The sequence below is a fragment of the Lampetra planeri genome, chromosome 3, assembly GCF_965212315.1.
Source record: "Lampetra planeri chromosome 3, kcLamPlan1.2.h2, whole genome shotgun sequence".
NCBI classification, from domain to species: Eukaryota; Metazoa; Chordata; class Hyperoartia; order Petromyzontiformes; family Petromyzontidae; genus Lampetra; species Lampetra planeri.
Window position 1 is genome coordinate 2,276,926 of NC_136109.1, and position 15,038 is coordinate 2,291,963.

A 15,038-nucleotide genomic window follows, 5' to 3' on the forward strand; every position below is an offset into this window, starting at 1 on the left:
ACTGCAAAACTCAGCTACCCAGGTTTTAACCAGATCTAAATCACGTGACTATATTACTCCGATTAATTATTATCCGATTATTACTCCGATTCTTTCATCCCTGCACTGACTGCCTGTAAAGTATAGAATCGAATTTAAGCCTCTTATTCTCATGGTTATTGCCTTGCATGAGTTGGCTCCTAAATATATCACCAATCTGCTTAAGTTTTATATTCCACTGTGAAAACTTATATCTGCCGATTTTTGTCTGTTCATTTTTCCAAGACCAGCCTTTGTTGTATTGGAGACGGAGCTTTTTGTAGCCAGGCTCTGCAATTGTGGAATTCCCTTTCCTCGGTCCATTAGGGAATCTGAGTCTGACACTTTTTAAATTGTGTCTTATAATTCACCTGTTTTTACTGCAGGCTTTTTCCATAACTTAAGCTTCATGTACAGCACTTTGAGGTCCTGTGCGAATTTCACGAGAGAAAACCTAGTTAATTATTATAAAAGTGAATGTTTATTTTGACATATTTTGCATTTGAGACCCTTCTTACTCCTGCACTTGCACTACAATTCCATCTCACAAGTTAATAGTTGTGCAATATTCCCGTACAGTCCTCATTATCTTCAATATTGATTTCTTTGTTTTGTTGTTGCTGCTGTGTTCATGCACCATGGGATCATCCGTGTAACAAATCGAAATAAACTTAGCCTTAAGGGCTGTTTACTTCAGTTTTTGGCAAGTACTTTTTCAAGGTAGTTAAAACTAAAAGTGAGCTCCCAGATTTCCACCTCACTCGGAATGATCAGCCACTGCGGTTTACAGGTAGGCTGGCTAAGTTGACATGCCAAATTTTCATCCCTGCTGGCACCCACTCAAGAGTGTGTGAAAATTCCCAAAAACCCAGAGCTGCCAGGAATCTATAATGAGAGAGTAACGGAACATTATAGGAGGGTGGCACACGGACTGTGGGCAACAAAGGCTTTAAACGACGAACAATAATGTGTACAAAGTACATAGCCTCCATGAATATACAAAAACCCTCAGCAGTTCCTGAAGAAGTCCATTGTGGTGATGCAGAGATGGACAGCTGTGGACCAGTTTCTGGGTCCTGATTAGGACTCATCAGCACTGTATATTTATTTATACTTACTGCTGCAAAGTGTGCAATTGCTTGATATGAGATGCTTAATTATTCTTGTTTACCCCTTGAGCTCTCAAGCTATTGTGTTACCCTTTTCACTTAGAGGTTTGTACCTGGTTACCATAAGTGTAACAAATGATTTAGATTTGTCTTTCCTTTTCAGGGAATGTCTTAAAAAGTATTGGGATTCATCACCTTAAGTGTTGCTAGAATGAGAGGGAACCCTTTAACTGTTTATCATGGAAACACAAAGCCTCCATTATCTCACGAAAATGAGAATATATGCAACTGGAATGCAGCTGTGAGAGATGATGATTAAACACAAGCCATACACAGAGATTCTCTCCGCCTGATGAAGACCGCTTGTGTTGCGATCAAAACGTCGTGGGTTTTTTGCTTTTATTATTTTGAATTTTTTTTTATTTAAAATTTTTATTTTATTATATTATCTTTAATTTTTATTAGATTTTCTATCTACATGACTTTACCGAAAGAACCAAGTCATATACAATTACACTATTTACAATCCAGTGTGTTTATACAAGTCTGTAGTAAACTGCTTCAAATACAGTATACCTTGCAGATATGCTCTCATGGAATATTTTATATTATGTACATAAACAAGATTAAATGTTTAAAATGTAAGCATTTTTGTAAGTAAAATGTTTCCTACTCTTATGTAATATTCGTATCTTACTGCTCTTTTTAAATGTTCTGTTTGTGTGTTTGTATCCCCATGTGAATTATGCAGGCTTCCTCACCCTCTCTGTTTACAATTTCCCAATTGGCTCTTGGTTTAAAGAAGATCTTATAGTATTTTTGTACTTGAGGGAGCTCAATAAGGCCCCTTGAAGTATTGTTTTTCTTAAAGCTCACTCTAAACGGCTTTACCACAGCAGAGAGTTGTGCAGCATTTCACGCGCTAAAATTACTGAGGCTTCATGGGCCTTGTGTTTTGCTCCCCAGGCAGGGGCTGCCAACTGTTGATGAATATAAATGACCATGATGGAAGAGTTAAAATGTGCTGTATTCCTTCACTCTTGCATTCCACCCCCACCCCCCACTACACTCTACCCTTTGCAGCCATTAATATTCTGCATATAATCAATTCATCATATACCGATCATGCATCTTCATATTTCTCAGCGTACACCATTTGAGTTATAGTGATACACATGGAAAAAACAATAACAAAACATCTCTATTGTGCTCATGCTAGGTTAGGTATACTTTGAGGCTACATGCAGTGCCCAAGGCTCACTGGCAGGTCGAGGGGACAAATCCAGGTTTTACGTGTTAAATGACCGACTGACGAGACTGGCAGATGCACCACCTGCGCTCCCCACTTGATCAATTCACGGTCTTTTAGCCACCCGGCGCTCTGCTTATTATTGTGCTGGAGGGTGGTTACCGCCAACTGCCCAGTGGCATCTTTCATGAGCTCCTTACGCAGACGCCGATCTTGATGCCGCAACATTATTTGGTAATACTATGTTGGCAGTGGTGCACAAGCACAAATAACAAAAAATCTCAATGCATTTATTCATAACACTGCTTCATCTATTTTTCTTATAAGGCAGTGGTAATGAGTTGAGATATGTTATTGGTACTGCGAGTACCAGTCATCGGCAAGTCTACTCAGCTCCAAGTCATTCTCCACCTCCAAGTAGCATGGTTGGCTACATATGGTGTGAAAGAAGTTCAACATACATATCAGCCAATCTCTTCCCTGGCCTGTGTCATGTCCAGTCAAGAGGTCCACAATTTGCAAGGTACAGAAGAGAGGACACGATTGTGGCCGAGAAGACCCAACGTTTTGTGTGGTTAGGCAGCTTTCACACTGAATTATCCAGCCAACAAAACTACAATCCTGCTATACTGAAATGGAGTTTTTACACCAAACTAGCGCTGGCTATGAACACACTGCCTAGGCAGATTAACGAATCCATTCTCTCAACAACCACTCCATTATTCCTTTATAGTTGAGGGGCTGGAGAGTTTGATGACACAAAATGACAATCTTCAGATGCAGTAAAATAGTTTCCAACTGTTTGTCAAAATAAGCAGAAATTATCAAAAGATGGTTAAGGTACCTGGTCTGCAGATTGGTATTCTTGGCTGTATAGCTCGTGGCAGTTGGCAAATATGTATTCGTACGTTGAGCTGAGTGAGTTCTTCACACAGTCCTTCACCACAGTGCTGGCACGTGGGGGACTCTGCAGGTCTTGTACCTAGAAACACATGAACCATTTTAACACGTAGGCTTTCGCGACCAATATCATTCGTAAGAGTTTTTTTTGGGTTAGATCGCGTAAATATATAAATGTCATTAGAACCCGCCACCACCCGACACAGCCAACTAGTAAGCTAGTTGTAATTACTGGCGAAACGCCGTACTCAGATTGTAAATATTGTGGCTTGGCCCTCCAACATACCGGTGTAGTGCTGTACTAGTAACGAATTGGCCACGTTCTGTTTACGTGACAACCCTTACTAGTTGGCTGTGTCGGGTGGTGGCGGGTTTTAATTACACATTTATATATTTACGCGATCTAACCCAAAAAAAACTATTATACATGAATCATTATTGACACGTTTTCCTGAAACACATGATTGCATAGAACAATGACAACGATAGAAAGCAAACTATGTATGTAACCATAGACTCTGAATAATTTTATATATAAGCAAGTCTTATAATGATTGTAGCATACATCATGATGGTCATGCAGACCACACAAGTTGTATTAAAATGATGACAAATAGACTGAAAATTCATAGCGGTGCATTTACTAAATTATTGTCTTTTATCAAAGCAATCACAATTGAGCTCATAATAAATGGCTGCATCCGACCAAAGCCCTATATTTGAGTGATATTGGCTGCACATGATAAGAATGAGTAATGATTCATGTGGCGATATAATGACTGATTAATTGTGTGCTTGTGTTCTGCCACTAAGTGGTGCAACACATACACTAGGGACCAGATTCAAGAAGAGGAGAATTTAATGTTGCTGTTTGTTTAATGAATCTTCTGTTCAGCAGTCTATAACACATTTCTGGAGGAAAAACACATCGGACTCAACTAACAAACATAATTTCCTACAAATCTACAAAAATGGAAAGGGCGGGGCCACATTTGCAAACAGAAAGTGGTGGCCAACCACAATATGGAAGCAAGGCAATGAGAATCTGTGATGATGTCACAAGGTCAGAGCACAGTCCCCACTGGATTGACCGTTGACCCTACCGATTATACTTCAATATTGGAGCTGACGTTCCGCCCTGATTGTCTCAGCCTGGATCTTTTCAAATTGTTTCCAGCCGAATATCTCTTAACCAAGATTTGTTGGCAAGAAGTCTGCACTTCATCAACATCCCCCGTTAAAGTATACGGTAATTATATTATGACATTATGCTTAATAAGAATGTCCATAATCTTGCAGGATCTCTTCCCTTCCATTACATATATTTGTATCCACAATTTTCTTACCCCTGCTGCTACTGAAACCATATGCGATGCTCTCGTCTCGTCTCACTGACAATCTTCGAAGGTGGACATATATCCCTTGATGGAAAAGTCCAGATGATCCAAACATCAGACTTACTTTTGCATCTGCAAAAATGACCACATGTCCCCGAGTCCCAAATCTGTTCACTGGCTACCAATTCAATATATAAGCAACTGAAATATTGTTATCACAGTTTTTAAATCATTCATTGTCTCCCTCCAGCCTATCTCTCCTGCACTCTCACTCTACTCTCCTGTTCCTACACTTCACTCAACGCATTTTGGTGGAACCCAAAAACAATCTCCAAACTTTGCCAATCACCTGATGATACTAGTTGTAATTAAAGGTGAAACGTCATACTCGAATTTCAAATGTTGTGGATTTACTCTCCATGACACCGGTGTTGCTGTACTCGTAACGAATTGGTATGTTTTATTTGCGTGACAAACCTTACTAATTGTCTGTGTCGGGTAGTGGTGGCTTTAACGACGCATTTATATTCACGCGATCAAACCCAAACACTTCTATTATGGATAATGGTTGCGAAAGCCTCCTAAGCGTTAAACTGGGAGGTCACTCCTCCTCTGCTGGCCCTTTAAATTGGAATACTCTCCCTCTAGTTGGCTGCACTGCTGATTTTCCCCCTCTCAGTCCAGACTGAAGATCTTCCTCCTCTCTTCTGCTATCGACTAGTTCATTAAAAATGACACTCCCGAATTTTTACCACACCTTTGCCCTTAGATTTCTATCCAAATAATCACCCCTCTCATTCTTACTCTGGATGCATACATTAGAGATGTTATTAATGAAATCATTAAACGTTACAATTCTCCTTTCTGTGTGGGGCCTACGGTGCCTTAAATCGTTTGTACACAGTGTGCCACACCGCTGCATTCAGATAATGGGGAAATTAAATTTATCAATGGCATATTAATGATAACATTTTACTAAGTGGTGTGCATTTTATTAACTCCTGATGAATGAACAATTCAGGGGAAAGATGACTGAATCGGTAGTGTAGTAGAATCATTGCAGTCAATGCCAACACACAGTGTCATCAGCATAGAAATTACGGTTAACGTTGAAGCCAGAAATAATTTTGCCAAGTGGGAGGAGATGGAGTAGAGCAGTGGACAGATGACTGGGTCTCGAAGAACACCATAAGTGTAAGGGAATCTAATACGAGGATAACCCTTTCGTGCAGACATGGAAAGAGTGGGATGAAAATTCAGAGTGGAGCCAGGAAAAACAGTGTACCAGATATACATAGTCGAGTAGGCCATTACACAAGATGGAATGATTGATACTAGTGGCAGCAGTGGGGTATAAAAGAGCCTGGGTGGAGAAAGAACCACCGATTACAGAGGAAGGGCATTGACTATAGGCAAAAAGGCTGTTTCAGTTGAATGCCCTTGGACGAGACAAAGGTGAGAGGATAAGTGGGATAAAATTACAGCTCAAATCCTTTTCTGAGGAAATTAAGTTTAGGAATCGGGTGACAGCTTGTTGGGGTGCTAAATCCACGGAGGTATTTTTTTCTCCAATGCGAGTGACAGCAGCTGCTATTAGACTTAAGGAAACAGTACCGGACATTAAAAAACGTTAGACAAGGATGCTTTATCGGATACTAGAGTGAGCCGGCTGTGAAGGATGTGCACTTTTAGCAAGAGGATCAAGAACAATGTTGGCAGTAATTGTCTCTCAGTGATTGATGGGGAAAACATCAGCTGTAGGTGGTCAAAACCCTAACAGAGCAGAGTCAAAATCCGATTTCCTGTGTTTTATTTCATACTTTTCAGAGAAATAACCAGCACATTCATCAACACCAGACAGTGTAAGAATTAACAAAACAAAATAGGTTCTGAATTTATAAGGAGATGCTTTGGAAAAAGAAATTTACTTTGCATTGCCACTACAAATATAAATCAAAAGAGCAAAAATCAGTTTTAGCTTTTATAAGAACTTTCTGGTAGGATTTTATGTGTGCCTTTCAGGTCTGGTAATATACTAGGAGGCCCATTTTTTGCTAACGTCTCCCTAGGCACCAGTATTTTTTATTTAATGGAGAGCTTCAGTGTACCGGCATACAGCAAAGGAGCACAACGATGATAAACTTCATTGCAGCATATATATCATCATCACCACCATCCATCCATGGCAGAAGATCACTGGAGCGCTAAGCTGCAGATAAATGTGGCAACAGTAGGAATTGCCGCACAACTCCAGTAATCTGTGGAGAAGCCACGGATACTTGGAGTGTTTACATATTCACGCCTAAGGGGTGTTTCAATGTAATAATATGGTGTAATACATTGCACAATTAAATTATAACAATCAAAATGGAGTATAATAACAATTACAGAATGCCATAATACGAGTCGAGGTACACAGCCAAAGGCTTATTATCCACCCTCCAATATTCCACTCTCCCTTTTACCTCCCCCCAAATTAATCCAAAGTTCTTCCTATTATCAACGCGATATCTCTCTATTATCTGAGCCTGTGTACAGATGATAGGAGTAACCCTTACAGTGCCAGCAAATTCATGTTTGTTATCTCCACTTTGCCACTTCGACAAATTAATGATGATCCTCATAGCATTGCTGATGGCTATGAAGAATGTTGCTGTTATTGCTGCTGATATTGAAGTTCATGATGTTGTTGCAGATTATGTTATTGTAGTGTCATTTATTTTGAGATAATACTGTGGAAATCAAATTTTGTAAGCATGCCTAGGCAAATAGGTATTAGCTGTTGGGCTGTTCAGATAAAATTCACGTAAACTCTACAAACATATAAATTCACGTAAACTCTACAAAGCATATAAAATATTAAGAGTGAGACATTCATACCAAATGACAGCCACTTTCATTGCATCAAAGTAGCATCATTTAACAAAAACTCGGGGAGTTATAATGATTCAAAACATCACGTGGTATTGATATATTACCAATCAATTCCAAGCCTTCACTCCAAAATACAAGTTACCTGACACAGCTAGCAAGCCTGATTAACTCATCGTACGAGAAATACACACACACATTGTGTACACATACTTTAAATCATGAGTTCCTCCTCTTTCAACAACTCCACTCACCATCTCACCTATCGTTGCACCAAGTTATACATTTCAGCACAACCGTTATAACTCACCCCCTTTACATGCACCCATCTTCACAGCCACGCCAGCTCCTGCAGCACCCAATCACTTTCCCACTTACCATAGAACCTCCAAGTATCATTTCCTTCTATCTGCTCATTTCCCATTTCTAATCCCAATCATGCCCTTCTTCACACCATGTTAAAACATTCTAGGCAGCCTTTCCCCTTCCATTATACGCAATCCCCATCTCAGGTGAGGCAGAAATGCAATGCATATTTGGTATTATTTCAAACAAGAATGGCACAGAATTGTGTATATTCTGTGAATGTATGTTTAAATGTACTTTGTCCTAATTATTACCAGATGGCGTTTGTATAAAACTAAACTATAACTAAACTTTATCAGGGAAGGCCCACTGAGCTATGTAGCTCTTTTTCATAAGCGACCTGGCCACAAATGATAGCTCAACGAAGTGGCTCATCATGTGGAAATTTATAGCAACCAAATACTCAAAACGCACGTTGATTCTAAATGTGGAAGGAAAAACTGGCAGACCAGGATAAAAATCTACGCGAGCATGGGGAGAACATGCAAACTCCAAATATATACAGGCGTCAGGTCGGAATGGAACCCATGACTTCCTGTATACCGGGCGAGCGAGCTAGTTAAAATCTTGCCACCATGGCACCCAATCATGTTAGTTCAACCATCTTTGCATGTTTTCATGAGATTGTAGTGGAATATTGTTCAAATTGTTTAATTATCGGGGCACATCTTTTATACAATTTGTATTTTTCAGATGCCAACAGGTTGTGCTTTGGTTTAGATTGAGTGACAGCAGGCATCTTACCTTCATGCGGAAGAACGTGATGCTGGTGAGGAGATCCACAGTGGACTTGAGGTCCTGTAGCCTCTCTCGGTTACTGGCTGGAAAGTTATTCTGCAGAAAATAATGAAAATAAAATAACAATGTCAACTTGTAATATGCACAGCATTCGCCCCCCCTCCAAAAGAACAACTCAGAGGCACAAGGAGAAAATTATCAATTAAAATTTACTGGCATTTTTATCCATAGTTATTACAGCCATTATACTACGATGGTTTGTATCGAATAATGGGCTTTAACTTGGCTATAAAGGTAATATATTACTTTTCCAATAACATCACTTTGTAATTGTACCAAATTATAGCATTTATGTACAGCTACATATAAAGCTTATTGTTGGGCACACACTGACACGTTTGCAATGTACAGTAGAACCTCTGGTCACAAACGCTTCTGACCACGACCAAATCGGGTTACGACCAAAAAATTCACAAAACATTTTAATCTGGTCACGAACACAAACTCGGGTGATGATCAAACACGGCTGCGGCCGATTTCCCCTTCCACACCATATTTTTTGTAAGCGCCAAATTTCCTGTTGTTTGTTTACAACAAACAAGACAAAGCGTAACAGTTATATATATATATATAACTCTTGTGATATAAAATTATTAGTAAGATATTAATTTTGTGAATGTAGTGTGCTGAGTACGTAAATCGCTAACATAAGAACCCGTTAATCTATTCTCGCATCATTCATACGATGATGCGGTGAAGTAAACGTTCATACAATATTACGGTGAATGCTTCCAAAAACAATACTGTACCCAAATATTACTGTTAACTTACTTTCAATAGAAACATGAATTGCTCATACAAATATTCTCTCTCTCTCTCAGAATCGACCGACTGATGTAGCAGACGAAACAATCATCTTGTTGAACGATTCTAAACCTTGACGCGGCAATGTTAGTTTTCTCTGTTGTTCAAGGTTTTCTCAGTGTTATTCAATGTTTTTACATTTAGTTTACTATTACACTGTGAATTCTATGGCATAATTAACTATTTTTGTGCTTAAAAATCTTTAAAAAACAATATTTATATACAGTTCGTAGAAGTCTGGAACGGATTAATCGTATTAACATACAATCCAATGGGGAAATTAGGTTTGAGTCACGACCAAATCGGGTTGCGACCAAAGTTATGGAACGAATTATGGTCGTGACCAGAGGTTCTACTGTAACATTTTACTCGATTTAAATATTTAATCTATGGTCATAATTATTATGAAATTAAATATATTTGCAGTCAAAATTACCTGCTATTGTTTTTATTATTCCGTATTATGTTAGTAATATCACTGTTATTGGCACTTAAAAATAACAGCATACAGTCATCCTTGATTATCATGAAAACCACGATTTTTAAAAGCAGATGGTGAAATCGGACATGGTAAAGGATCACAGACCAACCAATATATTTATACACAATAAAGTGACTTATAAATCCAACAATCACAACACTTTTTATGGGGAGAGTGAATCTTCTTTTTTATTCTTGTCACATCTTGCCACCACAGTCATATGTCCATCCGTATAGGGCACATGATATGGCCAAGTCTGTAGCCCTGGTATTGTCCTTAGCCCACTAATTGCATGAAATGTTGTTGTGTCTCTTCCATATATGTGGATATGTTACGAGGAACCGGGTAGCATGCAGGTTGTGGGAGAGGGTTTGTCACAGTGGCGGCTCCTGCAAAATCTCTCAGGGGGGGCAAATGTCTGGATGATTGATAAGGATAAGGTCCACCCATGCAATGGATAAATTAACAGCTTAAGCATGTAAAGGCAACTTCACTTCTTTAATATTAATGAAAAATAAAGTGACTCTTACAATACATCTTGTTTGTTTCTATACTCACTATTAAAACAAACCACTCAAGTTTATTTTATTAAAGATTCCACTAGGTGGCGACAAATTATATTGTTGGATGAAACGTGCTTACGTATGATGACGTAAGCACGTATGATGACGTAAGCACGTTAGGGCGAGCCCTCCCGGAAGCCATAGAAAATGCATTGCAGCGCCCCCGTTCGAAAAAAAACATCTTTGAATGTAAGTCTATGGGACCACTCGGGGCGATTCTCAGCTGGAGGGAAATCGCCCAAAAAGAGGCGGTACTCCACAGAACGTAGCATGACGCTGATTGGACTATATCCAGAGGCATAGTGACGCCTAGCGTGACTCTGTGGTTGAATGACATTGGTGGTGCATCGCCCAATCGCCCTAATGAAGAAACCGCCCCTGGTTTGCCAGATCTTACTCAAATTTGTAGATTCTTTCAGGGCTTGATAGTCCAATATATTTCTGTGTTTTTGTGTCGATGCATCTCTCCGCCTCTTGCTATGTATCTGTGTCTGTTTCTGTGTCTTTTTCTCCATGGCTATTTGTATATCCCTGTGCCCCTCTCCGTATCTCTCAGTCATCTTGCGTCTGTGTAAATCTATATTTCTCTCCATGGTTCTTTATCTTTCACCCGATTTATGTCTGTGTCCCTCTGCATATATCTCACTTTCACTCTGTGTATCCACGTCTCACCTTGTCTCTTTATCTGCCTACTTGTCTGTTGTCTGCATCTGTTTGTCTTTCTAATATCCCCCTCTCTATGACCTCTATCTTTCTCAGTGCATCTCCCCATGTCTCACTGTAGTATCTCTATGTATCTCTTTGGTTTATGTCTTTGTGTTTGTCTCCATATATATGTCTGTGTATCTTTATCCGTGGCTCTGTCTCTCCTCTCTTTCCATGTCTTTGTGTCTTACTCCGTGTATGTGCTTTTGTGTATCACTGGCTCTCAGGATGTCACTTTATCTTTCTCCATATTTCTGCCGCTGTCTGTCTCTCTGTATCCCTATGCAGGCGAGTCTTGCTCAACAAGCGTTATTTTTATGAAAATTTGCTATAACGAGGAATTTGAATGTTGACCCATTTATTCGCAAAACGAGCGAATGTTTGCTTAGCGAGCTGAGACCGGTCAATGCATATGCGTCCGTGGTGGCCATAGCTGTTTGTCTACCAGCTCTCCTGTACTGTGCCCGCATGTTTCGTTGTGTGGGAAAAGGGGGCCTCTCTTGGTGGCACTGTAATGGGTGGGTGGCAGCGCTAATTAATTGCAGATGCTGAAGACAGGAGGTCGAGTTCCATCTCGCATCCCTGCATCGTGACGATGAACCCAGCAGACCTGGGTCGATTCTGAGCCACGGCTAGCATCAGTGGCGAGTTATATTTGAACCAGCAGTCTTGCATGGCCCCTATTGCTCCCCCGACCCACTAACATCTGCCCTTCAAATAACATAAATGTCAGGCACCTGCAAGCACTGTGGTTATTCATGTGTGATAAGTGTTAGATTCGAATTTGTATTACTTTATTTAAAAAAATATTTCACGGGTTTTTGCTTACGGAGCAAATTTTACGTAACTTATCTCACTTGTTAAGCGAGACACGCCTGGATATCTATTTTTATCTCTCTGTATCTTTCTCTGTCTCCCTTTTTCTCTCTACTGCATGCAGCACTCGGGCCTCAATTTAACATCGTGCACTGCTCTCTATATATTTATGTCTGTTCGTGTCTTTCTGTGCCCCTCTCTACACTTCTCTGTCTGATTGTTGCTCGTCATGTATTTTTACGTGCTCCATGTCTCTCTGTGTATCTCTATTTCTGCATAATAAATGTCTCTCCTTCTCCCCGTGTTTCTTTATGTCTGTGTTTCTGTTTCTCTATGTGTTTAATAACCCCCCTCCCCCCAACACTTAGTAACTATCTTGCTCTTAAAAGTTAGGGGGTAGATTGATAGAGAGCAAAGGGTGACTTGACGAAAACTCTTAAATCCTCAATGAAAACTGTGCAGTTTTAGCTGGGATACATGTGACTTGGGTGTGCAATCTGTTAATGGTCGTCTCAGCTGCCAGAACATTGGGCAGCCTTTTACAATGAGTCATTAGCAGCACTAATTTCAGACATTTTTGCAGCAAGCATTTCCATTATTAATGTTATTGCCATGCTTAACTAGCAGCTGCTTCCTGCTTGTATCTGAACTGGAAAGCCTCCAGCTTATAGAGGATCTGGAACATGTCTTCTCCCAATGCCAAACTGCAATGAGGAGGCTGTTACAAGTCCAGGCAGGCACTCTTCTGTTTTGCTGTGGACTTACGAGGTAAGGCTCACGGAGCTTTTTATATTTTTTCAGAAGCAACCTGGCTACAAATGATAGCTCAACAAAGTGGCTTATGTGGAAATGTATAGCAGCCAAATAATCTAAACAATCTAAAAACCAGTTACCAAGAGAAAAAAATCCATGTGACCACGGGGAGAACATGCAAACTCCAAATATACAGGTGTCAGGGTTGGGATCGAACCCACGACCATCTGCATACCAGGCGAGGGAGATAACTTCTCGCCACACCCTGCAGTATGCCAAAATAATTTTCCAAGGTTGCTATAACATTTTCAAGATAAAGGAATATAATGATGGAGAAGTAAATAAGGTTTGCCTAATAATGTGCACACATGGAGTGGGAGTGAAGAGCAAACAATTGGGAGCCCAGAGAAGCAATTTAATGGCATGCCAGGTTTATTCAATTTGTATATATGTTGAACTTATTTCAGACCGTACATATCCAATGGTGCTAATCGGAGGTGCAGAGGAAGGACAACAAACTACACACAGCACAGTTTTGTAGGTAAACAAAAGTCAAAGTGATTTCCTGCTAAAATGAGCATTGAGGTAGGTAATACCCATCTCCGGTTGACAGCCCTGAGCCAAGAGTGGAAATTGCAATTACCTACGGTATGAGGAAGTCCAATTGCACAACCACTATAGATTTACTCACAAAGTACGAATTTTGTAGATCCCAAAGGAATACAAATTCTCCAACCAGGATTTGAACTTAAAGATCATGATTATATTGCTACTGAAGCCATGCCAACATTGGAGTCACATGATGGTCCTGCCTGCTTAAATGTAACATGTATTAATGCAAACTGACCCAGTGTATTTTCTGCCAAATATGCTTTATATAAGATTTTCTTAACTTAAGAACTACAATATGGACAGAGTCCAGATGTAAAACAAATTTAAAACTAAAAAAATATATTGTCACTTTCTCGATCTGATATTTTAAATATTTTACCATGAATAGATTAACTAATTTGCCTACAAGCATGTATTCTGAAGCTGCTCCACCATGTGTAAGATTGATGCTGTGGTGGCGCACTCAACTCATAATTTGAAAAAGGTGAAAAATGAAATCCTGGTAAGGGATCCACCAAAATTATAATCTCTCTGCAGTCGATACACTAAGTATCACTTTGAGATATATAGGTGGTGAACCTAGAAATTCAGCACCGACAATAGGAATTTGTAATTATATTAACAGTTACCTGAGATAAACAGTGCCCCAATGTAATTTGAGTAGGATGACAACTTCAATTTATCTGTGTTTTTTTGGTTTCTGGTGATCATTACATAATCGTGGCAATGAGGGCCTGTGGGAGATGGAGGGACCGACTTAACAGTATTGCACGGACCTATAGACAATTCTACAATACAGCACACAACACGGAATACAGTACATCCAGTAAGCACTGTTGTTTTTTGGTTCATAGGAAAAAGCGCACACGCATTGGGCACACTGAATACATGTGCGCATGCACACAGAATTGTTGTTGATTTGTTACGTGGGGTTCCCAATAGCGGCAAGCCGCACCGTTCATCTTGCCGGACCAGGCCCCCCCCCCCCTCCCTTATTTGCTTGGCCAGCGAAGGTTTAACTGACTAGAAAAAAACTGTTCAAAATACAGCAGTTCACTTTTGAACACACCTAACATTAGCGTTGACAAAACCTCTCACGATTATATTTTGTAGGGTTTATTTGAGTGTGTGTTTGAATGTAGTTTTCCTTAAACAAGGGTGGCTAACCCTGAGAAAAGCAAAGTAATCGACGGTGTGGACAGGACGAAGGACTCACCCGATACATGGACAGGTCAATACGGAGAGAGTTGTGGAGCTGATCCAAAAGCTTGACAAATCTGTCTTTCTGAAGCAAGAAAAACAGAAAAAAACACTGTAACGCCAGGGCTCATATTGTACCATGTACACACAACAGATTATTCCGCACGTCAGGGATATTCTTACGTGAAAATAGATCTTTGAGTTTAAGTGCAAACATGGAAACTAATGCAGAAGCATTTCCTTTCATTTTATCTTACACATATTGCAGAATATTCCGGAACTATTAGATATGACCTTGTCTTCTCTATAATAATGTTTTTTTGTCAGGACAAACTAATCAATTAATCATTGCGCCACAATAAGTGCCATAGTCCTTTGGGCATCGCTGCCTCTTTTGACAAGAAGACATGTATCATCGTTAATAATGATAATACGTGTTATGATTCACCAATTCAA

At 39.8% G+C, this 15,038-nt stretch overlaps 1 protein-coding gene across 1 annotated transcript in view; it reads right to left on the reverse strand.

The window, feature by feature from the left end:
- LOC144736307 (protein unc-13 homolog C-like) overlaps window positions 1-15,038 on the reverse strand; it is a 147,362-nt gene that overhangs the window by 82,694 nt on the left and 49,630 nt on the right. The window contains exons 13-15 of the mRNA XM_078618958.1: window positions 14,599-14,667; window positions 8,595-8,684; window positions 3,221-3,358 (exon numbers count right to left, since the gene is read on the reverse strand). Coding sequence (XP_078475084.1) covers window positions 3,221-3,358; window positions 8,595-8,684; window positions 14,599-14,667 — 297 coding nt within the window. The remainder of the gene's footprint in view (window positions 1-3,220; window positions 3,359-8,594; window positions 8,685-14,598; window positions 14,668-15,038) is intronic.